This window comes from Anopheles arabiensis, chromosome 3, assembly GCF_016920715.1.
Source record: "Anopheles arabiensis isolate DONGOLA chromosome 3, AaraD3, whole genome shotgun sequence".
Taxonomy (NCBI): Eukaryota; Metazoa; Arthropoda; class Insecta; order Diptera; family Culicidae; genus Anopheles; species Anopheles arabiensis.
In genome coordinates, this window is record NC_053518.1 from 43,280,631 (window position 1) to 43,305,587 (window position 24,957).

At 45.4% G+C, this 24,957-nt stretch overlaps 1 protein-coding gene across 4 annotated transcripts; it reads right to left on the reverse strand.

Moving 5' to 3' along the window:
- Positions 1–427: 427 nt before the first annotated feature.
- On the reverse strand, positions 428–24,483 carry LOC120902877 (profilin). Of its 4 annotated transcripts, none has more exons than XM_040311951.1 (4): positions 24,368–24,483; positions 22,561–22,852; positions 3,924–4,095; positions 428–2,360 (listed from the first exon to the last, which is right to left on the reverse strand). In XM_040311951.1, the coding sequence occupies exons 2-4, from the start codon at positions 22,669–22,671 to the stop codon at positions 2,263–2,265; spliced, it is 381 nt and encodes a 126-aa protein (XP_040167885.1). In that variant the 5' UTR covers positions 22,672–22,852; positions 24,368–24,483; the 3' UTR covers positions 428–2,262. The 4 variants fall into 4 exon arrangements, with proteins under 4 accessions (XP_040167885.1, XP_040167881.1, XP_040167882.1 ...); XM_040311947.1 differs by lacking the exon at positions 24,368–24,483 and adding an exon at positions 23,608–23,731; XM_040311948.1 differs by lacking the exon at positions 24,368–24,483 and adding an exon at positions 23,535–23,662.
- Positions 24,484–24,957: the final 474 nt, after the last annotated feature.

The window sequence follows — 24,957 nt, forward strand, 5'->3', positions numbered from 1 at the left end:
ATCGTTCCTCCACCATTGTCACAGGAAACACGGGGATCTCACATGAGCTCCTTCGGAAAATGGTTTCCCAATCGATATGTCTTTAGAAAGAACAGCCCATCTAAGAAGTATACAGGATGAAGAAAAAAGTGAAAGTCTGATATTTTCTCTACAGAAAGGCCCGCTGCCCGCCCGCTTCGGGAATGGAAAAGGTGTAAAGAAGCTGTCGAAAAATAGCGAGAGCAGTGGCGGAAGATGATCTCTACTTACACCGTTTACGAACATTCGGAACATCCAACTCGGCGGCAGCACACACGACAGCAACAGCAGCAGACAGACACACATTTTCCAAGCGATTGTTTGTAGTGCTTTTCTTTGCTTTTCTTTTATTCTTCGTTTTAGCCACATTTTACACATCATTTAGGCAAACAAAAAAATAAACAAAATGTTAAGCTTACACAGTATTATCAATATTTTTTTTATTATTATTTTCTCTCGTACCGTTTTCGCGCAGCGTTCCCCCCTACACCTTTTTCTGTCGCGACGTTCGTTGCTGTCGTCTATCCCTGTCGTCCTGGATGTGTGTGTGTGGTGTTCCTGGGTCGGGGCCTGTGTCTCGTCTCCTTCCTCCGGTCGTCGGGTGGTGTGGTGTGTGTTTGTGTCTCTGTGCAGTCGTATTTGTCTCTAAGCAGTCTTCTTTCAGTTTTCTAGCACTGTGTGTGTGTGTATCATCCTAGCTTTCCTCTCTCTCTATCTCTCTTTCTCGCTCTCCCACAGTATGTGTGTTTTATTTAGTCGATTATAGTCCTTATTTTCGTAATCTTACGTCCCTTCTTCGTTTCTAGTATCTTGTTTTTTTTTTACTTCTTATATCCATTGTGCACTTCTTGGGTTTTCTTCCTTCCGTTTTCCTTTACTCCATTTACCATAAGAGAGATCATGAACGTTGATCTTGAAATGCGCTCTTTCTTCTGCACCGATATCATATGTGCTAGAGTAGGCTAGGCTAGAGAGATGGTTTTCTTGTTGATCGTTCTGGGCTACTTTTTTGCTTCTTCTAGAGCAGTCACAACTCCAACAAGACAGAGGATATACTTCTGCAAACTTACCCTTTGCTTCGATCAATCGTATTTTGGCAACAACTCGCGTGTATGTGTGTGTCTCAGTAGATTGCATATAAGGTCGTGTGTTGTATTGCTAGTGAGGGGATGGGGCGATTGACAATGCAGCATAACTTCACTGGCACATGTGTGGCACATCGGTTTGGTTGGGTTGAAGTTACCGAACTCTCCGAAAACCTGGAACCTCTCTCGACGTAGCAACAAATCTGAGCTTTTTTCTACACTGTACAATGCCGCACACCTCACAAACATACACCCACCATCACCATCATATACACCACAGTCACACACACGCACACGCGAAAATTGTTAGATGTTCTTTCCTTCCGTGTTTTCCCTTCCTCACCCAATCAATCAAGTTTCCAAAATTCCATTATCCAATCTTCGTAGGTTCATAATATGTTGCGATCTATTTTTTCATGTATTCTTCTGCTGCATCTCTTTATTCAAGTGTGTTTCTAGGTTTAAATTATAAAAAAGCTGTATGAAAGTATGTTTTTTTGTTTCTCTCCTCATGTTTACGTCTTGCGTTCGTGATCATCTCTTTTGCTTAATATGCCAAGCGTTCTTAACTCTCCACGATCTCGTCTCTCTTCCTTCCTTTTTTTTTGCTGATCATGCTCGTACCTACCCCCCACGATTCAGGTGTGTACTTCTTGATGCTACTCAGTATTGGCGCTACTGCTACACCGTGTCTGGCGCTGGATGCTGCATGTGTGGGGTTGGTGCTGCTCCGTCAAATTGCTCCGTGTGTGCTATTGCTGCCCCCCACTTTGCACATCCACTAGTCCCCACAGCCAGTCTTCTGCCCCACCAATCGCACGGTGTGTGATGCGAGCAGCAAGCAAAGACTGGCGCAGGCTGAATGGCAAATGGTTTTCTGCGGCTGCTGCTACTGCTGCTGCTACTATTATTGGCAAACAACAACACACACGTGCAAAAACACTCTCACACACTCGCACACATACACAGACGCCATCCACAAGGCTCGGCACATCAATTCACTCGTCGGCACGGCAATAATCTTCACGCAATCTCTCTCGCTCGCTGTTCTGTTAGGTTCTTTCATCACTCCCCCTTATCCTCGCTTCTTCTCGCCTTATCGACTCACACACTTCGGGGCCCCCTCCCATTTCCTCGCCTATAAAGGTTGTTTGCCTTTCTAATAACCACAGGTAATTAGATAATCGCCCAGCTTTTCTACTATGGATGCCGCCTGCTGGGGCTGCACGGGTTCCTCATAGATAGATACTATAACAGCTGCAATTTGTCGAAACCGTATTAGCACACACACACACATAGGCACACGCGCACACGCACAAAACGTTATCGCCACGATAACAGAGGACAGAATAGTGCACCGCGAAACAAGAATGCACCCGCACGCGGTCCAGGAACAATCCAAAATCCAGGGGTGGGTCGGTGGATGGAAAACACATTGTTGCACGGCAGACGGGATGATGTGTGTTGGAACCGGGTGTTGGATTTTCCCATCCAAGGACAGAAGATGATGACGGCAGCATTTGACGAACGTAAGCCAAGAGAAAGAGGGAGAAGGGAAGCATGATAACACAATCGGCAACGACAACACCAACCGACGAACGTAAGTAAGGTGGCGGCACGCGGGCAGAAGAAAATGAAAGAATAAATAAGAAAAAAAAACATCCGTTATGAGTAATGCAATTTTAACAGCAAATATAAAAAATGGTTTATAGAAAAACAAAACGTTGAAAAAGCAGCAGCAACAACAACAACATCAGCCACAGCAACACCATAAATAGCATTACCGTACACACACCAGTCACACAACAATATTCTGCCAACTATTATTAAGACCGTTTTGTTATTTTTGAAACGCTTCTCTCATTTTCTGCGATGAATCCGAGAAACGGGTCCAGAGAATGTAACCGGTTGGAATCAAGGAAAATCTTGATCTTTTCCCACATAAATGGCCAGTAGCTAGTGGACAGCAACAATTAAAACGAGAACACATGGTGTCCCTCTACAGCCTTTAAAAGCTACTCTCTAGAGTTGATGTATCCTCAACACAGCAAAAGAAAGGTAATTTTCTCCTTTGCTCTCTATCTATATTTGGCTTTCAAACGGTGGCACAATTAATGTCTCAACTGCGACGAACTGGTTGTGCATGGGAAGAAGTTACAGGGACAGAGATCTCCAAATGCCCCGACATGGATTGACACAACCAGTTCTCTCGACATCATTGATCAAATGTGAATGCTGGTCATTTGCGTGGGAAATTAGAAACGCTTCGCCACACTTTATTAAAAAAAAATGCTTGTATTTCCCAAGACAAATTATCCACTACCGACTTCGAATCCATCGAAATGTAAAAAAAAGCAGCCAACTGCTGCTACTGTATCAACAGAATATTGGCCACGCGTATGCATACACGTGTACCCGCCATCCATGCTTTGAGAATTGTAGTTGTAAACAAGCTAGTGCGCGCTACAAACGCAGAAAAAGTACTGTTTGATAACAAACAAATCCTCATCACAACACTTGGCGGAACGTGACAAATGAAATACTTCCATATCATTTTGCCTTTGTCCAGAGTTGACACACCCTTCATCAGCGTCTGTTGTTGGAAGTGATGAGATTGGTAGCAAAGAAAACAAAACCACTGAGCAAAGTTGTAGATTGGTCCCTGGACGTTATTTACAATATAACACCATGTTTCTGTGGCTGTACAGTTATGGCGCTGTTGTATATATTATTGGTGCCACTTTTTCCGCCAGTTTTCATAAAAGTCCATATAAAAAGAACGAGAGAAAAAAATGGACTTTCCCATTTGACGTTACTTACCCTGTTGCGTCTTCATACAGTGCACACCGGTTTTGCCGAGCTTGGCACGGATCACTCGGTCAGTACCGGACAGATAGATATAACGTTGGCCCGCTAGTGTCACACCGCCGGATGTGAGCAGTTCGGTTTTGTCGAATCCCTGTACAATTTTGGCCACCTCCTCCTTCGACACCTGCAATAAAAAAACAAGAATAATAAGAGGAGAAAGCGTTAGCAACATACTTCTAAAGCACCGAAAAACGGTAATTATTAAGGGTAACATTTAATCTGCTTCAATTAAAAAACTCCCACCATCTAAAAGAGTGTGCCTCGCGCTGTCTATGTACTGAGAGCATGCATTGCTGGTGTGAGATGATTGACGACGACTGATGGCAACTGAAAACGTATAAAGCTGTAAGGTCGTCCAGACATAGCGGGACCCCCAAAATGTCAGGCCACGTCCATCAACCTGTGTTTACATCTGTTTTTTGACCTACTTAAGCGCACTCATTTGCCTCGAAATCGAAATGAAAACGAAACTTTACGATGCCCCTTCGTTGACTTCAGTGTCTTGACTTCAGTTTCTGTTTCGTGGCACACCTCTACAGCATCTACGTACATGGTGGTAATTCATTAACATGTTTGAAGACCCCATTCGCTTACAACCACACCCCTTTCCGTGATCGGGAAACATCCCACGGATCTTAATTTTAGTGCAGAATCCCTTCCAAACAAAATCTCTATCTCTCCTTTCCATCCACCAAGAATGTGTGACCCGTGCATCAATCAAGGGAAAAGGGATCATTGCAGCTGCTCCACCAACCGAAATAGGCAAGGTGACAATAAATTAATCTGTGTTGACATGTCTACGTCACGTATGGAGTAGTTCACGGTGCAAATAATTGTCCCTGAATTAAAGAAGCAACTGCCATACATAGTACACACGCACCATATGAGGGACGGCGCGCGTGTGGCCACAAATTTCCTCCCCTTTTCGTCGCTTGTTCTAGGACACACATTTTCGATTGACACAGTTTTTAAAAATAGCACTCAAAACACTCATTAAAGCACTCAACCCTACTGAACTCACCCCAGCAGCGCTGGTCATTGCTTTCGGGCGACGACGGGCTAATTAAAATGACGTGTATGAACTTAGAAAAAATAAATCCAATGGTCAACGATCTTGCCTTCCCAATGTCACAACACGGAAAGAGAGAGAGAGAGTATGGGGAGACATTTCAGGTGTTGTTACAGATTTTCTCAACAATATCGTTCGTCTCTAGCGCACCACACGTGTACCATCATTTGGTGTTCCAGTCAAACTTCGTTATTCCAGCTGCAGTCATGCCCAAAGCTCGCAGTTAATCGAATTCAGACAAAACTTTCAACAAAAAAATAATATATCACATGTGCTAAAATCCGTGACTAAAACACACACATTAGTAGCTAAATGTTGCGAATTGTAACGGAAGCGTGCCTAACGAACTGTGACAGACGCCTTCACCTACACGTGAGTGAGTGAGGGACGCAACTAGACAAGGGGTGGTAGCAGAGCAACGACGAAGACGACGACATACGGAGGAATGGGCTTTACACGAATACGGATGATGTCTCTTTTACCATCTCAATAACATCACACTCATTTCCTTTGCTGTAGCCGCTGTTTACGCGACGTCGTATTCATTTCAAATTCGATTATCCGCATAAAACAATGGCACCACGCGATTGTACCATTTTGTCACCTTTTAGTGCCATGCCTCACACCTTCCTGGTCCAAGGTTTTCTTCGTACCCTCCTTCGCATGACAAATTCGAAGCCCCAGAGTGTGAGCGGCCTGGCTTGCAAATTGATCGTTACCCATGGTTCACCGGTACATTAATTTATTTGCCGCTTTAGTGGCAACAAACAAAGATGCGCATGTTACGTCGTCGGTGGGATGTCTTTTAATACCGACAATGTTGCACACGATACTCTACTCTACTCGTAGTGAATCGGTTAGGATTGTTGGAGAGGATTGGGTTCATCTCCGAAATCTCCAAACGGCAGACTGCTCGACCTCGAAAGAGGTGTCGTCTCGTGTCTAATGGGCGCCGCACGGTGGTGCAATAACCGTTCAAAAGAAAACTAGTAGGTGGTGCGTGAAGAGTAACTTGAAAAACCTACGGTTGAGAGGAAAATTATGTTATTTTTAACAGCATCAACTCTCTCCCGCAATTCGTAAATTAGAGCGACTTTACCACGCATTTTCTTCAAGGTGGGGGGTGTTTTTGATCCGGTTTTCTGTCTTATATGAATTATTTTTTTAATAACATGTGTACCACTCCCACTCAAAATGTACCACTGGGCGAAAACGACACTCAAATTAAATGGCTTTATATTAACTCTAAACGAACAATTGTACGTAAAATCAATTCCAATCACGATACAATGTAAACGAGGACGATACAAAATGAATGATGACTTCCTCAACATATGAAAGTGCTACCCACAAGGACATTCAAGGACACATACACACACTTCGGGGTTGGTTGATGTGGTACAAAATTATGATGAACATTGTTACGGTGAAATTTTGTTCAATCAAACAACCAAATCAAAGCGGAATGGAGCGTACTGTAATAAAAAAAAAACACCACACAGACATACACTGGCCATGCTAATGCGCAAACGTAAACGGGTTATGATCCTTCATCCCCCACTCGCACAAAACCGGCTACGACGTCCCTCATCTCCCTCAATCATATCTTGATCATATAACGAGCATTATACCAACGTCATACAATCCTCTCCGCTCCAGTCACAGAAAGAAGTATGTGGTGAACACTGGGATGGTAATAACTTTCACCTCATTCCGCATTCGGTCAGCGGATGTGTCTCCTACTGCAGGGGGTATTGCTGCCTTCGAAGGTTCAAAACGACGCAAAACGACAGACGGAGAGCGGAGGAGGAGTGCGTCTCGCCGTTACTTTTACTTTCTTTGGTACGGCAGGGCTTGGAAGTAGCATTGTATAGATCCCTTTCGAAACTGTTACCTCCTACAGGAAGGAGAAACTAAAGAAAGCTTGTTATGCAAGGGGCCAGGGTTTGGGTCAGACGCACATTAGGTTTGGAGTTCGATCGTCAACTTCACCGAAGCCTCAGATCATTGTACTGTTATACTTATTTTTTTTATTTTTAAGTTTAAATATAATTTTTAATTACATTAACACATCCAGTTTTCTACTAACAACCTTTTCAATGTAAAAAACAAAATCAACAGTTGAAAAACCAAGCGAGGCTTACGAGACACCATGTCCTAACCGGGACACAAGAAGATACCCCACACGAACGTGCACAAAGCGCCTGCCGTCGCCGCCTCCGGTTCGCTCGTTGGTCTCAGTATCTCCTGATATGACTATATTTAGAACTGTGTTTGCTGCATACCAGCCAGAACACTCCACCGCGTACGTTCCGTTTGTTTCTAAGAAAACCCAAACCTAACCTACGACATGAGAACAACCACACGCAGGCGGCCGCGGATCAACGATCGCGTACTATGGCACGGACCAGTCCCGGTACAGAGGGGGATAAGAATACGAAGAGCGGCAATGTCGACTGTAGCTTAACCTACTGAAGCAACCTCCACACACACACCACGCGGGGTTCACGAAACCTGCCGCCGGATCGTGGGTTTTGTGACAGAATAGGATTGAAACCAGCCCCCCTAGAGCAGACAGGCGGGCACAACATTAAACCATCACACCACACATGTCAACGAAGGTGTTCCGAAGGGGAAGAGTAACCGGAGGGAGAGAAAGGGTGAAAGAGAGGGAGAGACCTCCACCAGTGACGAGGCACCGCCGTGTGTTCTGAATCATCGTCACCAAACGATCGGGCGCAGCACTACCTCTGCCCAAATGTGGTAATATCGCGGGGAGTGAAACGTGCTTTAAACACCGTGCCGATCACGCCGTGGTTTGTGGACGCACAGCAGCCCTCCTTCTCTCCCTTGTCCTATTCCCTTTTTATCTCTCGGGTAAAAAGCTGGTCTCATTTTTTACCTTTTAAGTAGCTAACTATTCTCGCATGAGAAGTTCAGCTTTTTTTCCTTATCCTTTTCGGTTCGGCTTATGATTTTTTTATTGGAAAGATATGCAGGGAGAACACTAACATCGCGAGATGGAAACAAACGACTGCTCATCGATTGATGACGTAGTTGGTCCGTGGAACAACAACCCCAAGCAAGATCGCTGCCCATAATGCTACCTTAATCAATACGAAACACGAACAAGCGTAGCCAAGAGCGGACGCAAACTGATATTCAAGCCTATTTATGGCCACTGAAACACCAACTCCGCGTGCTGCACATGGAACCATTTGCACACGCGTTTGCCCTTTCTTCTTCCAAGCACACAATCTCGCAACGCATCTCTTCTCGCTGCTCGCGTGCTACATATTTTGTCGAACGGCGTTGTCCCCTACCCTCCAGCCCCCGACCAGCGAGGAATGGTTACCATAAACGCCACACAAATGCAAAACGCACGCGGCTAAAATTAGCAACTGTAAAGCAATTGGCACGCATTCGAAAAGATCTAAAGAAAACAATCCCCAAGACGGAGCGATCGCGCGCTGGCAGAGGGTGTCCGTCCCGTTGGGAAGTACTGACGATCTTCTCGGCACACATCATCATGCATGTGTGTGTGTGTGTAGGATTGTTGTGAAGGTCATCGGCATCGGTAGAAGAAAGCTGTCTTTAGACCAAATTCCTGTGACCAAAATGGAGTGAAGTGGTTCATCAGACGTTAGAGAGCGCAGCAACGTGCAGGCACAGGCAGGCACGGGGGCACACATACCAGAGGAGGTCGTCGGTAGCCCCCCTCGCGTGTGTGTGTTTTGAGAGCCAAAAATGGGATAATGATTGCCTTCGCGCCTGCGGGGGTCCTCCAATCGGTACCACTACTGCAGGCATCCAAGCCATGTGTGATAGACATTCCACCCATTCCTACACCTCGCTCTTGGTTTTGGCGAACCTTTTCTTCAACTCAGTATCGATCCGTCAGTAGCATAGCGGAGAGGAGGCTGAACGGAAGAACTCAATTCTAAATCAGCATCATGCCTTCCCCAGGGTTTCAAACTTTCACCAAATTCCAAGATGTGTACTATTTTCGTTTCGCAACCAATTCTTTCACAGGCACGGAAACTTTTCATCCCGTTTTACTGTAGGCAAAGGATTTCTTCTACCATCTAAATTAAATCATCTCCCGCCAGACACGCAATCCCTAAAGAAAGTACTGCAATGAACTAAGGTTACATCGTTGAGCATTTTGGTTGAAATTCAACTCTCGTTGAAACCATTCGTTTGTGCAAAGTTTTTTTTGCGTGATGGTGTGATCGATTTAATTTTCGACCGATGCAAGCAAGTCTTTGTGTCTGAAGCAAATTGGAGCGTAACGTGGGCCCACCACACAACAACCGCGTGGTTCCATTCGTTCATGATATCATATTCCCACATAGCTTCACCTGCCCCCCGTCCATGCCTCCTCTAGGATAGGACCGGACGCAGATACCTTTCGTCGACCGGAAAGTCCGGAAATGGAGAAGTTCCCATTTACCGTCTTTTAGCTCCAAAAGTAACACATCCATTGAACCCAGCGCGCACGACGGCGCAACACACACACACACAATCCTCATATCGTGGACGTTCCGGGTAATTAAGTTTGATTTGGGCCAACGATTTTTCCACTGCGATTACTTCCACAAAGTGCGCGCAAAACGGTTTTTTTTAGGGATTTGAAATGTCTGGTGTATCATAAAATATCTGCCAACATCACCGGGAAGGGGGGCAATATGATTCATAGCCACATCTCTGCAAAGACGAATACGATGGGTCATACTTCACTTTCGCAACCCCGTTGACCTTCTCTCTCTCTCGAATCCAAAAGCTTACAGAACTTTCTCCGTTTCCTCTTTCTCACTATCTGTCTTTCAATCATCATCGTTGGTCTTTCGTCTTCTAATAATGTTGGCGCTAACTTTTTTTCTCCATTTTTAGCCACTTTATGAAATGAAAGAAGAAAAACCCCATTCAATGACCTTCCCATGTTCTCCTCTTCTTTCTGCCAGTGTGGCACCGTTTCACCGAAGGCACAAGCATCAAAACTCTGCACCCGAAAATCGTTCCTTTCATCTCCTATCGTTGCTCAACTTTCTAGCGATAATGAATCAAAAAGCGTTAAGAAAACCAAACACACCGCTATGAGGAGAAGCGAGCCAAGAGAGGAGGAAATCACAGCCAAAACGTACCAGCATACCACCCCGGGTTTGCTGAACTGAAACACACACACACACACATTTGACCACGGAATTCATGATGAACACGGACAAAAAAGGAAGTAGAAACAGCGACGGTCCGCAATGGTCAGTGGCCAGTTGAAAACGGGTTGCACGTTGGAAAATAAATACAATTCAATTCTTCTCCATTTAGAAAAACAGCCAGCATATATCCAGTAAGAAAACAGGAGCGAACAACAAAAAGGTAGACGAGCTTGAACGCAACGGCACAGCAAGAAAATGCCGAATCAGACACAATATTTGCTCGGTTTGCGCATTTCTTGCTCAGCCTTTTCATTCACACCTCCATATCAAACCCAATCGTTATTATTATTTTGTAACATATCGATTGCAGCACACGCCGCGAATGAATTGAAGCAACGTGTTAAGTTAAGAAAATAGGAACAGTACGGTTTATTAAAGACAAATAAACACCGTTCCTTTCTTACGTGGACATATTGCTCTAAAACAAAACAAACACTACCGCCTCCAACCTCCTAGTTCCCCACCGCATTGTAGAGCCACAAGAATACAGGAGAGGTAACAGGTATTTTTTCGCATTTTTATAAATTGCAGCTGCAGTCCAGTTCAATCCACACCCCTTCTCTTAGGGGAAAAAAGTAAGTGATGCGTTATACTTTTCCACCATTTAATCAATTATCACATCATTAGCGCAAAACTCCCAAACGCCCCCTTCTCTCAACTGTTGTCCCATCATCGAGCAACGTTCAACAAGCAGCAGTAGCAGCAGCAATAAACGGAGCCAACAGAACACGGAGCAAAAAAAAAGTTAAAGTACAGGCAGAAGTAGAAGTAGTGTTCCCCCATCTGTCAGAAAGAACAGTCTAACGGCAGGTGTGGTGGTGGTGGCTGGAGAGGTAACTGGAAGCCCATTTTTCCGTATCATTAGCGCAGAATCATCCTCAACGAGCATGACTTAATGGCGACTGGGACCTACCCCATCTCCCCATCCAGTTAACGACGAAAGAATGTGCCACTGGCTGGCCGACCGCCGGGGGGAGAAAAGACCCCCATCATCCATTCCACTCCACCTCAACTAATCAACCGACACCACACGCAAGTCAGAAGAGCAGTAGGAGCAACAGCAGCACCAACAGAGTTCCTACTATCCTCCCCGACACAATATGAAAGGATGGGAAGAAAATCACAACTCAATGCAGCGATTCCCTTCCTTCCTTTTCCCTGCTATCGTGTGGAGAGAGGATTTGAGAAAGCAACCAGGGGAAAGGGAGAGCAACAACAAAAATGCACCCGTCCAGGAAAGATCCGAGACGATGAGCAACGACACCGCTGTGTGTGTGTCTTTGGTTGCGGCGGAGGTTCGGGAGAGCAAAACTCACCAGACCGAGGGAATTATTTCGGTTTCATGTTTCGATGCGTTTGCTGCTGTTAGGTTAGGCCTAAGGGGGAGCGAAATGCAACTGATGCAGACGCACAGTTTAAAAAAGAAATCGCGCAAGGAAACAACACAGTAAAAATGAAGCTCTAACATTGAAATTCATAACGATCGAATGAGCTGTTCTGGCACAGTAAATTGTAAATTGTAAACGATAACCTATGAGTAACATCATGCGCTATTCGTGAAACGCGGCGAATCATCGAGTTAAAACGATCGTTTCTGTTTCACTAATCATACATCTTGGCACACGCCGATGACTAATCAGTGACACACACGCACACACCGCATGGCTGAGCTGACTCGCTCCTTACGTCATATGCCGGTTTCGGATGCAGCTCAACACACGTCAACACCCGCCGCCGCACACGACAAAATCGCGACAAGGTGTGTACACGATTGCATCAGCGTAATCGTCGTAAAATCGCCTGCACTGTGCCTGCACTGATCAAAGAGCGCAAGATACGCATCAAAATCGACGCACCGTTATCCTCCCTTCCTTTTGCTTATCTTTAAAGTGCTACCAGCACTCCCCACCATATACGATGGGTATTTCCGTGCGTTTTGTACAGACACCACACCACCAGTCTAAGAATAAAGCCAAAGGTTTTGTATCTAACCCTCCCGAAATGTGTGTGGTAGCGCAAAAAATAGACACGCGCTTGCTTGCTGCCAACGACCGGCAAATAATCCGATTCGCACCATCATCGGTCAAACCGGCGAGGCGGGTGGGTGGGTTCACAGCTTTTCGATAGTCTGCCGCCTAGCGATCCTTCACTTCCTTCCAACGAATGTATCTCTCCCGTTCAATCGATCGATCAATCATCGATCATTGATCTTTGATGTTAGAGCAACATAAAAAAACTGCTCAGAAAGCAATGTATGCGAATGAGATGTTCTGAAATGAAGAAAACGGACTGCGAATTAATCTTGTCAAGGGAGCTAGCTCTGCCAACGTATAATTTACTGTGGCATTATGATGAAGCTTAAGTCATGTTTTGTGTATGCAAAACAAGTAAGCCAAATTTTAATTTTCCTATACTCATTGCAACCAATTTTCATAGTACAAAACAAAATATCATCATAACCTCGGTGAATTTGGGAAATAAAAAAAAATATAATTAATAGCGTAACATTGATAACAACAACACAATTAACAAGTTATGAATTAAGTGTTTGGAAACAGCTCTAATTGTTTACTCGAAACATGAGTACCATGACTGTATCGAATACGATAGATTAACTTCACCAACCTCTGGAACACAAACACATCCACACATCTTATGGAAGCATTGGTATGATGATGATGATGTTAGACATATTGTTTCCATTTTTATTCCTCTGTTTTGCACCTTGTTTAGGTAAAATGCAACGCCCAGTCTGTGTGTCTGTTATATGCGTGTCCGAGGTGAGGTGAGCATGGTTAGCAACAAAACATCGTGACATTGCCACTGCACCCCACACTCTACGGAACGGACGAAGCGCAGCCAACGTCACACATGTGACGCGGCACGCGTATACCTTCCTCAGACACGTCAAAATTGCCCATGTCATGGTAAAGGGTGGTTGTGTGTTGATGGTGGTATTTGTAAAAGTCGTTATCTGACTCTCCACGTTCTTCACTTCACAGAAGCTTTCTCGCTCCCTTCGCTCGCCGGCTTAACCCAACTCAAATTGAACTTACCAAAACGGAGCAGTTGAAAACTGGCTCTACCCCACCACTACCACCACCACCTCTACCACCATTATCTACCTTCCGGGCAATGCAATTTTACCTTCAAGGGTGCGGTTCGGAACTAGCTCGATCTCTTTCACCCACCGGTTTCCAGCCCAACACACACACACAACCACTTCAGGAGACAAATACCTCAACGTTAACTCCGCTTACACGCGTACACGGCTAAACCAGAGAGTAAGGAAATGAAGCCCGCGGCAAGACATGGACACGGAGGACCCGGCGAGACAACCAAAGTAGGCAGCCTGCTAAAGTCATCCTATCGAAAACGTGTACGTCCGGTTTTTTTCTGAATCGTTTTGAGCGAACCATACGCAACAAAGCAAACTTGCTCTCTTTGCGTGGTCGCCTCAGTAACAACAGCTTTCGTCTTGCGTCCCAAAGGAAGGAGATACAAATGTTATGCTGGAATTGGAATGCGTTTTAGCACAAGTTTTCTAGTCACAAGATAAGAAAAAATGATAAAAACAAAAAACAAATTATATTCTATTGACCACAATCACGGGCTCGAGAAATCAAATAATGCACCCCTCGCTGCGCATCTGAGTTATCAAACGAACTAATTGAGAAGTTTACATAGCTCAACCCTAGGAGTGTCAATAGCCCCCACACCAATCAACCCTTAACCGCAATCGCTTATGCGCTGAGCGAGCTGCACCGCGTTTACTCCTCGACTTTAAGCGGCTAAAGGCGTTAAAAAAGACTGCTCATAGGATATTTGTGTTGAAGAGATGGCGCGCGTGCTAAACATTCTTACCCCGCAATTACTCAAACATCTATGCATAGCGCATTATTAATCCTCGCCCGATCTGTTGCTGTGGATCATACATACAGCGACGACTACCAACAAACAACGCGTTAGTCATTTCTTCCCCACTAATCATGATCCGCCCGTCGCCGGCTCTCTCATCATAAGCTAATCAATATTCTACGTGGCGCGCTATCCACTATCCACATTTCTTCATTAAAATGGCAAACACGCGACACCTTAGTGCACGAAGAACCTGTTCGCGTCTCTGAGTGATTCGTTAGCTCCCGCCAAGGTCACCAACGTTTGGCTAGAACAAACGATAAAGTGATCGTACATTTAGCAGCCCCATTAACATTCAAGCTATCCATTACCATTGGGTGAAGCCCCGGACGTCGAAGCGCGGTTGCAAGGTAGGCATAAAGCTGCATCAAAAGTGATAAACTCTATCAGCCTTTCGCAACATTTTTTGTGTACCCAGGAATGTATTTTTGTCTGATTTAAATAGCAAAGAACGCGTGAATCAAACATACTGCAGGAATTCATCATGGAATCATGGAGTAGAGAAACGCTTCGAAAGCACGTTGTTGGAAAACAGTTATCTAGGTCTTCTGTGCCACCAGTTGCAACGCTACCCTCGAAACCGATACCCGCTCATGACAAGTGCGCTCTAAATGCTGCTGGTATTAGTGGTACACAACCAACCGAAACACACAAACAACGCCAACCCGGCTAATGTTACCAACAAACGACGCCTGGCCATTGCGATATGCTGGCTGGCTGTGTTTATTGTTGTGTTTATCATCGCTCGCTCTCCCTCCTCTGTGGGATCTGCGGTGTGGTTCCACGTTGCTCCTCTGGGTCATCTTTGTCGCGTCAATTGCGCGACTCGAGAGACTCTCGTTGTCGTTTCAGCTAGTGCGCGCGCGTTGCGCGTACCCCATTTGCACAGCTGATATATGCGGGAATACAACACGGTGCCCCGCGCGCGCAAAAGCCAAATGCAAACCATCCAGCAATTCCAGTACGGCGGCACTCTTATTATTGTCCCGCATGGTTCTTCAACTTGGCACTCTCCACCCACGGCCGTCGCCACACACTTCACTTGCCGCCATACGGACAAACTTGCCGTGTCCCGCCACGATCCCGTCAATCGCCGACCTTGCCCAAGGGTAATTGGATTTCCTGCGAAATTTAGAACGGAACCCGGCTGGCTTCCCTTCGAGCCCTTCTTCCTTTGTGTTTGTTACAGCGCCGTTTTCGCCATGCACCTCGTTCGCTCATGCTGGATAAAAGCGATTCTTCTCACTTCCCCGTCACTTGACTGAATCTCCCTACCGACGTGGCTTATAAACAAAAGCTGCAAAACAAATGAAAACGCTGGATTCGCATTATAGACCATTCACGTTTTCATTTGCAAAATCAATATATTTGGCATAAGCTGACATCACAGCTGATAGGCCTCGTTCGTACCGGTGTTTCCTTTTTCCCTATGTTCTCCCAATATTTATACCGCTTTGGCACGGTAAAAGCACATTAAACCGAACACGCGATTCCAGCCAGTCCTACGCCATATCATGCACACATTGGCGGCGGAAGTCTTCCCCTTCACCTATATATTCAATCGAATCGGCTAGACACCTTCACTCCATCGACAGCTTTTCCAAGGAACCTACCCCCCGCCGCTTGTGTCAGTCAGGTTTGGTTGAGATATTGACGACTTTGAGCTTCGAGTGTATCTCGACCCACCTACCTCTCTCGACACATCGCCCAACCGCCACGCTTTCAGTGCGGCGAGGCGGCTACCTTCAAATGTGCGGCGACCTTCACCTACTCTCTACGCTATATACATACGCCAGGAATAAATGGCTTCGATCGTATCCATGGGGTGCAGCCGAGCACCGCAACAAAAGTGCAATAAATGTATGCCATGACCATACCACTGACCCGCTTTAGAGGCCGACGAGAAGCCGATCATTTGACATACATCGTCGTCGCTGGTGTCTTCTTGACGATTATTACTTGTAGCTCTGTCTTTTGACGATCAATGGTCATGAGATTTCTCCACCATTCAGAGTTGCGAAGTCCATCTAGGGACGTCGCGTTATAGGGGTGTTGAGCAAATGCATATGAAAAGAGTATTCCTATTTTAACCATGATTCACATGAGGCAATAGACCTTCTATTCTATTCTAGTAGATGAAGTTTAGCAAATTTTTCTAATATTCTCAAACTTCCGAGATATATGACATCGTTCAACATTGACTAAATAATTTCAAGATCAAAACAACACGCAAGAGAATCTAAAAAGAAATACAGACTACATGACCTCGGTGTTTCCCTAATATGTATGATTCATAGTTTGTCATTTTTTATCATGACTCCTGTTCCATACACCTTCCCCAGAGTAATCTATGTGTTTAAGGGTGCCAAAGAAAACTTAGGACAGAAAGAAACCTATAAAAGCAGGCTTTTCGGCCCGTGATTAAAACTTACAAGGTGGCCCATACCATACACATACCATACACATACCATAACATACCACACATCACATCTCATATCTCATCCATTAACCATTAAGTGAAAAAGAAATGAAACAAACAACGGGTTTCGATGGTTCAAATATTTATGAGCCCTACTCGGTCCCCAACTTCCCAACCATCTCTCAGACCCTCTCTCGTTTCTCCTTGACTCCTCGTCCAAAGCGTACCAAAGTTTGATAAAAAAAAAGTCAACCTCAAGTCTCACATTTCGGGCAGTCATTCAGAGAGATGAGATGGCGGGGGAGAACCGTCGCGTACTTTTGGAGACACCAACTAACCTTTGGACTTCCCCCCCCAGAGGAGGAGCGTAAATAAAAGGAAATCGCCAATCTTTTTTATGGATAAGTTTCAATAACTTTGGAACGCACTGAAGCTGAAGCTTGAGACCGCGGCGCTTGAACTTTCTCTTTCCCTTTCTTCATTTCATTCGAGAGGTTTGGGCACCACCACACACAGTGGAAGCCCAAATCAAGATCCTGCTGAAAGCAGCAGCTCTCTCTCTCTTCTTGTGGTAAATCGCACCGGACGGACGGCTGGGCACTTCTATCCAGTTCCGGTTGCGGTGCCAAGAGTTTCTGGGTTCGTAAGGTTGTAAATTTGTTATTCGTAAAATGTAGATTTGTCTTTAAGCGTCCTTCCGAGTAACATGGGAATTATTTGGTGAAACATGAAACACATACACACACATAACGTTTGATATAAAGCGCTCACGTGGAAGATCCATTATGACTCACCGGGATACAACAAGCTCTTTTAAACGAATAGTTTGTTCAAACAGTAAACATTAGCATCGAAAGAGCAAATATAGATGCGTGTAACTAGCAAATTCTTTTCGACTAAAAATGGAACAACCGAAGGCTCTTCGTCTTAATGTATAAAAGAGCACCCATTAGTCACTCTCGTAGAATTGAATGATGTAAACACAACTGTTGGCTACGGAATGATGTATTTCATTCCACTACATTTGTCTAACGTACTGAGACATTCTTTCACTTAGCAGCTCTAGTTCAACCCTCCTGGCTCCAAGCTATCGGAGAACTTCTGCAGTGCCTATCCCCGGTTCTGTCGACCATATGTCGAGTTGAAAATCGACCTCTTCAACACCATAGAACCTTCGCACTGCAGAGGCAGTGGAGTGTACGGGTGCGCTTTTGCATAATATGCCACCAGCCAGGACAAAAGCTGTTCTAATACGTTCGGCATCGTCAGCGTTTGCCATTTCCGGGGCCGCACTATTCATCGCTTCTTTACTGAGTCACACAGTTTGACAAATTGACTGCAGGAGAATAGCGTGCGTACGGTCCTACGAACGTATCTTTCTTACCTCCCCATTTCCCTCTGCAGTCGTGTAAGTTCGTATCATTTCCGTCTCCGTTAGCGTGGTGCACACCCTTGCTGGGATCCGGTTTGTGAACTGGGGCGCTTTTCGCACGTTCTTCATCCATCCTCCCATTCGGGCGAAAAGGTTCTCTGGCGGCCCTCGCTGACGACAGACAGCCGGCAGAGTAATCGATCTAACCCACCCTCTTCCCACAATACAACAATATTGTCTTCTTTGTTGGCGTTTTTGAAGCATTCGCATTTGAAGGGTGTGTATGTATGGGTTATCGGATGGGTATATAGGGGGTTTCTGAAAAAATTCTTGGCTATTTTCAACAATATTGTTCTTTGCCGATGCTATTTGTTATCCATTTTCCAACCCTATTAAGAGGAAATGCCAGCATCATTTGCTAAGGGAGCAGATGCATCCTACAATGGGCAGAAAGAGCAACACACACCTAAAACAAACACTCTCAACGGATAAGAAAAATATCCAAACACACTCACAAACGCACAGAAAACACAAAAAGCACGAACCGTGTGTGTTTTATGTTGGTCCATCCACCAAATGGGCGGAAAATGCCACAAATAAAGTGGCAGAAAATAAAGTAAAGAACCACCGAAAGAAGAACAGGGATGAACGGCACACAAAGAGAAAAGGAAACAAAATTTGCTTACCATATGTTAAAACTCATTTCATCGCACCAAATACGCAAGGCGCGCACAGTGTGTGAAAACGGGGGATGTGTGTTTCGCCGGCTCCAGGACAGACGGGCCCCGAAACATCTTCGCCAAGCGGGAAAGAAGAGGGATCGTTCGTCCACACAACACACAAACCCAACAATATGCGCTCACAGCCATTTGATTGCAAACGATTCCCGAACTAAGCGAGCACGGGAAGAGCTGCGTCTAAAGCACACTTTCGGAACGTAATGAACAGTTAATGTTTGCTCTTCCCCTTAAAAAGAGATGCCCCCGAAAACCTTGGTGGTACTCGTTTACATTGCCGTTCGAGAACCGGGCCTGCTCTTTTTTGTTTAACCTCATCCTCGACCCGAATGTTGTACTCCATTGAGATGCAAATTTTTTAACACACCGTTACTTTGCCGAAATACCAAAAAAATAACCTAGGGAATTCTGTAACTTACTCTCTTTCCTGATCCCATTAAGACGTACAATTATGCCCTTAGGGTGAATGAGTGCGTTCGTGCGTGCGTGTTCAACTTCCGATAATGCGATTTTACTTTCAGAATATTTCTTACAGAGTGCTTTAGAGTTACAAGAGCACTTTATCATCGAAATTCTCCCAATCTCTACCCCATAGCCCATTATGTATTGGTGGTTCTCCTCTATTCTACTGGTTCCGGAGAACGGACCAACGGATGGAATGGGGCAAATCGGTCGGCCGAAAGACGAATGCCATACATAACAGGCGCCATTGTAAGCACTTCATTAGCCTAATCGGGAGAAGTGAAATGTTTTAGCGTCTACAATTGCTGTGGACGATACAATTCCGGTATAATATTTACCCTTGGAGAGTCGTCGGGATGGGAAGAAATGTGGGCTTTTCCTCGAAAGTAATCATTTGGCGTAAAATTGATTTATTATCCTCCTTCATTAAAGTTTGAACAAATATAAGAAATTAGATTTTTGTCAAAAGTGCTTTACACAGTTCTGATCTCAAAATTTCGTCAAATTTTTAACGTAACTGTCCTGCTGCGGAGAGAGTTATGTTTCGAAACCCGCTTTTTTTCAATAAAGCCATTAGCATAGAACTAAATAACCTCCATAAAAATTGTTTTAATATTATTGTTCAACACAAACAACTTTTTGATCAATATACGCCATTAACTGTTGAATCATCTGCTCCCTTTTGAGTTAGAAACTGTCACTTCTCCCTTATTTCTGTTTTAAGCTAGATAACACGCAGAGGCAACTCACAACTCCTGGTCAACAACACATCAACGATGACTCACCGGACACAGACACACACCGGAGGAGAAGAAGTGTGTTCTCTTGCCAGACAGTAGGGAAGTGTGAGGGATGATGATTGAAATGAAAACGTAGCTTTTGTTGTTATTGGACGGTTAGAACCGTGCCTCCCTCTCAGCCAAACACGCACGCACGCATGCACGCACACGTTTTACGCCTCAAATATGAATGCAAATACAAACGACGACCGTTGCTCCTCTCCAGTACGCGTTTTACCGGTGACGTACGGTACGAGTCGGCGGCCGCTGAGGAAGGAGGAAACTTATGAAAGCAGCACACAAAGGACAACAATGTATTGCTGCTGGGAGGAACGGCTGCTGCAACTCTTTCTTCCGATGGTCCTTACTTTCCCCAACCCCTTGATTATGGTTTCGTTCGTTCCCTTTTTTGTGGTTATGTGACTCAGGACTTCATAGTCGAGACATACGCGCGCATGTTTGCGTGTATTTGCCATTTTTATCTGTTTCCCCGCCTTTGCGAGAACAGTTTTAGCAACACTCACTTGCAAGCAGATAAGATAAACCACACACTTACTTTACCTACTCTGCTGCTGCTGTGCCACCTAGTGCGCCGTTGCAAAGGGCGAAACAGAGCTGCCAAAGGCACCATAAGCTGTGAGAAATCGTCTACCATCACACAAACGTGAGAAATTTTAGCTCATTGAAAAATTTGATCCCTGCCTTTCCCCCCGACCCACCCACAACCGTCGTTCACCTTTTTCTTCCGTTGCCAAATCCCATTGACTGAAGGAGAGGGAAGGAGAGAAGGGGGGGGGGGGTATGGGGTTTGAAGAAATCAAATTAGATTATTATTTCTTCTACTTCTTTTGCAATTCCTCTATCAGTTCCCTCCTCTACCCCCATCGTTCCACTCCCACACACAATCTTCCAACAAGTCATTTCATCCTGTGCTGCCCGTAGAAAATCAAACGTACGCGAACCGGTTTAAAATTTGCCGGCTTTTTGCCTTTCTTTTCTTTTCGCTGCTGCAGTGAGCTGCTACGAACCCACCACACTACTACCACTACACACGCCCAACGTCTATGCCGAGAAAAAAAGGAAAACAATAAGCAAACGCGCCGAGAAGAAGATTGGCTTTTCGCACACGCACGTTCACTCGTTGCTAAGCAGTGTGTGGGGTGAGCAGATATATACATGCGCACATGTGTGAGTGTGTGTTCGTGCGTCTGAATTGTCCCCCGATGTAATGTGTGTGTGTGTGTGTGTGCGTGAAACGGTTCGCGTTTACGCCCGTTTGCACCACTACCACTACTACTCATTGCAGTTCCATTCAATGTGCGTGTGCGATACGCGGCACCTTCGACCATATTCAGCAAGAGTCGTGTACATGAAAACGATAAAACTTGTTCAATTAAAATGCGAACAAAAACCTAATTTCTATTGTTCCGCACTGCCGGATCGGACGAACCCATTTGGGTGCGTGTGTCCAAAAAAGTGCGATAAATAAAGGTAAAAAGCCGCAAAGTCGCTCTACGCGAAACAAAAAGAGTGTGCGACTGAGAGAAGGAGAGACAGGGAGCGCGCAGCCAAATCACACACACACACATCTTTTTGCACTCTGGGCGAGAATGAGGGCGCCATTTTGAAAATCCGTTTGGTGAGCCGGCAAAGTTAGGTCTTCTTCCCGTTGCTCATTTTATTCCGGGGTGAATTTCTTCCTCTCCATACGCACATCTTACAATTGCGGATGCATTTTCCTCACCATTTAGAAAGCACAAAAGATGCGCTAAAAGACTTGGTAAGGACAATATGGGAAACAATATCCATTCGCTTCGGCAATTGCAAACAACATGCAGCAAATGTGAAACCCGAAACGTCGTCTCACAGCTCGATGAGTAATGTATCACTTTTACCTCACCGCAGGCCAACACGGATCAGCGGAAAAATTTACTCGTATTGCCTCCCAAACAATTGCACTGAACACACACGCACACACGCACACTGTTTGCAGCATTCCAAACTACAGTTTGAACAATCAATTAGCGGAAACGTCTGAAATTGCACCCATTTTTCGTCGCGCATGCATCATCATCGTCGTCATCATCATCGTGGGGTCACACCCTTTGCGAGTGAGCAGCAGCCACGATAAAATTCACTTCAAATTTCTCACTCTCATCATGCCGCCGCTCACCACGACGCATCACAGTTCGTGCTGGCGCTTGCGTTCACTCCCCCTCTCTTTCCGTCGCACGGCACACTTTGTTGCATATCCAACTGTTCTGTCCCGGTTGCTCTAATGCGCTTCCTGCCGTGGATCTACGCTCACGCAGAGGGAGAAAGGGACATACTTCCACTTCACAAGCGAGAAATGGACAAAGTTTGTGCACGTTGCTGAATCCAAAGAGCCGGACGACATCCTTGTTGCCCCTCCAGACCGCACTGCACACTTCATCGCCCTTCCTTTCGTTGGTTTTTACACAAGCCGGACGAACTGTTTCTATCCTACACTGGAGAGTGTTCACTTTTCCACTATTTCTTGCTTTTTTTTTACGTTTACCCACCCCCAACAAGGGATCACACATTTTCTTCTTCGCTATTCACACACACACACACACACACACAACCATCGACTTACCTCAAAGCCCTCCGATTTGGCCCAAACGCCACCATCGTGACCGGCGATGGCTGCCTTCGACACGCACTGCGAGGCGAGAAGCTGATTGTCGACGTAATCCTGCCAGCTCATTTTCTGTTTTGTATGCTTTTTGCTCGGTATCTATGCAAAAGATGCTGCTGCTGCTGCTGCTGCTTGCTGCTACTTCCGGGGGTTTGCCGAGGACTTTCCGTATGTATCCGGAAAATTCTTTTTTTACAGTATCGAGCTGCTCACAAGCGCGCCTACCTCTTCGAACTCTTCGCTCTATTGCCTATGTTGGACAAGGGGGGAGAGAGAGAGAGAAAGAAAGAGAGATAGGGTGAGATGGAAGGTCGAGATCGATGAGATGATGCACCACCACCACATCCACACCAAATCCGGGAGGAAGAAAAGAAAACACACACAAAAAAGAGGGAAATTAACAAATTAACTACTCGTTTAACTCCCCACGATAACTATAAAAAATGAAAGGACGGTGAAAGAACGGGTTGTAAAGTGTTTGCGTTTTCACGAGGAACAGTTTGCGTCACACAATCCACCCGGAAAAGCACACCACGCGAATGCTGACGGCTTACTCACGCACGCACACACGTGAACACATGCACGCACACACATACACGCCCGGTCCAGGTGAAGGGCGATAGGAGGCTGCAATTTTGTTCAAGAAGTACCGAAGAGGATTTCCTTCCCATAAATGAAGAAAAAACGTATCAACTCCTTCTACTTTCAACCCACGGGAACAGAGAAAACGTCTCTTTGCTGCTATGCTTCACCACACCACGTTGGCCCTTTTTTATCCTACGTACGGCACAAGAAGACTGGCACCTTGTGTGTCTGTGTTCGGTCACCTCCACCAGTTGTACAGTTCATCAGGAGGTGTGCAAAAAAAACGCAAGTCCAGCTCTTTGTGTGTCCCGTTTCGTTGTCAAGCACAAGGTTCCACACCCACTCACCGGTCGCTTCAAAAAATGGTTAACACCGAATATTGCTTTCTAACCTAGAAAAAAAATCCGACAAAACCCTTACTTTTTCAGCGCACACACCCGGGAGTCAAGGAAAGACTGTCCGTTCGATGACAAGGATCACTCTCTACTAACAACTACCACACCGCAGCAGACAGAGCTGCCATTGCGCCGCCTGTTGTGCACGATCGCGCGCACTCGCTCTAGCCCTATCGCCCTATCTCTCACTGGCGTCTCTCTTTCGCGCAGCGCATCAGCCGTCACGCACACAATCCAAGCGATCAGTCTTTCTCTCTTCTCTCTGTGCGTCCAACGTTGGTCACCAACACAACGTCGCAGTGCTATTTCACACACACACCAGTTCAATTTCTCTCTATCTCAAGTTTGTGCGCTCTCTCACACACCGTGTTCTGTCCTTATCACACGTTACCACTTTGTCCACCAGCATCTAGTACTCCGCGGTACTCCAGCCAGACGATTCTTTCTCTTTCTTTTCACAATTTATTGATGAACTCTTATTTTTCCCTTCCAGAATCGATTACACCAAACACACATACACCCATATACCAACATACACACACACACACACACACACACACACACACACACACACACACACACACACACACACACACACACACACACACACACTTTTAACCAAAAACCGGCTCTGCCCCAATGACTTGCGTGATTATGCACCACCGACCACACCGTTTTTCGACTACCGAAATAACTGACAATGAAGCTGGAAGCGATTGGCAAATGCGCAGCCAGCAATGAATGTGTGGCACAGAGAAATCTCACCTGATCAAAACACCACGAACCTGCCTGAGTGGCAAAGATGCTGAGGGAAAAAAGGGTTTTCAGAGACGTTCCAGCACTAACGATCCTAGAGGAGATGCGAGTTGAAGCAGAACTGACAGAGCGTTCGAGAAAACCAGGCTGCTGTGTTATCTGTATCCTTTCTCTAGATTGGTGGAATACAGCACGCGTCGGGTGGGTTGCGGGTGACAGTGCCGGAGGCAATGCGAATGACATTTTGTAGCAAACGTCACGCGTCTTTGTTTGCTTAATTTCAATCGGTTTGAGTAATCATTCCCGAAAGATGAATTATGAGAGGCTAGAAAAAATAAATATTATCTTATTTAACACTCAATTATCGGTGAATTAATTTAAAACAATCTGAACAGCATTTGAAAATGTCAACATGAGGTGCATGATACAGCCTGGAGGTTATTTTAGTTGTCGCGAAATGATTACCGGAAGTGCTAGATGGAAATAACCCCAACAGCGCCATCTAGCGTGTATTACGGATGGCGGAACTTGATTTTAAATTTTTTCGACATGCTTTGGTAGTACGTTATTTCCTTGATACGATGAAATACTCATTTTCTATATTTTTAAAATCCGTTCC

Coding starts and splice junctions, on each gene's coding strand:
- LOC120902877 (XM_040311951.1), bottom strand. CDS start 22,671: ATGAGCTGGCAGGATTACGTCGACAATCAGCTTCTCGCCTCGCAGTGC. Junction 4,096..22,560: donor CCAAATCGGAGGGCTTTGAG/GTAAGTCGATGG, acceptor TTTTTATTGCAG/GTGTCGAAGGAGGAGGTGGC. Junction 2,361..3,923: donor CTGTATGAAGACGCAACAGG/GTAAGTAACGTC, acceptor GACAAATTGCAG/CTGTTATAGTATCTATCTAT.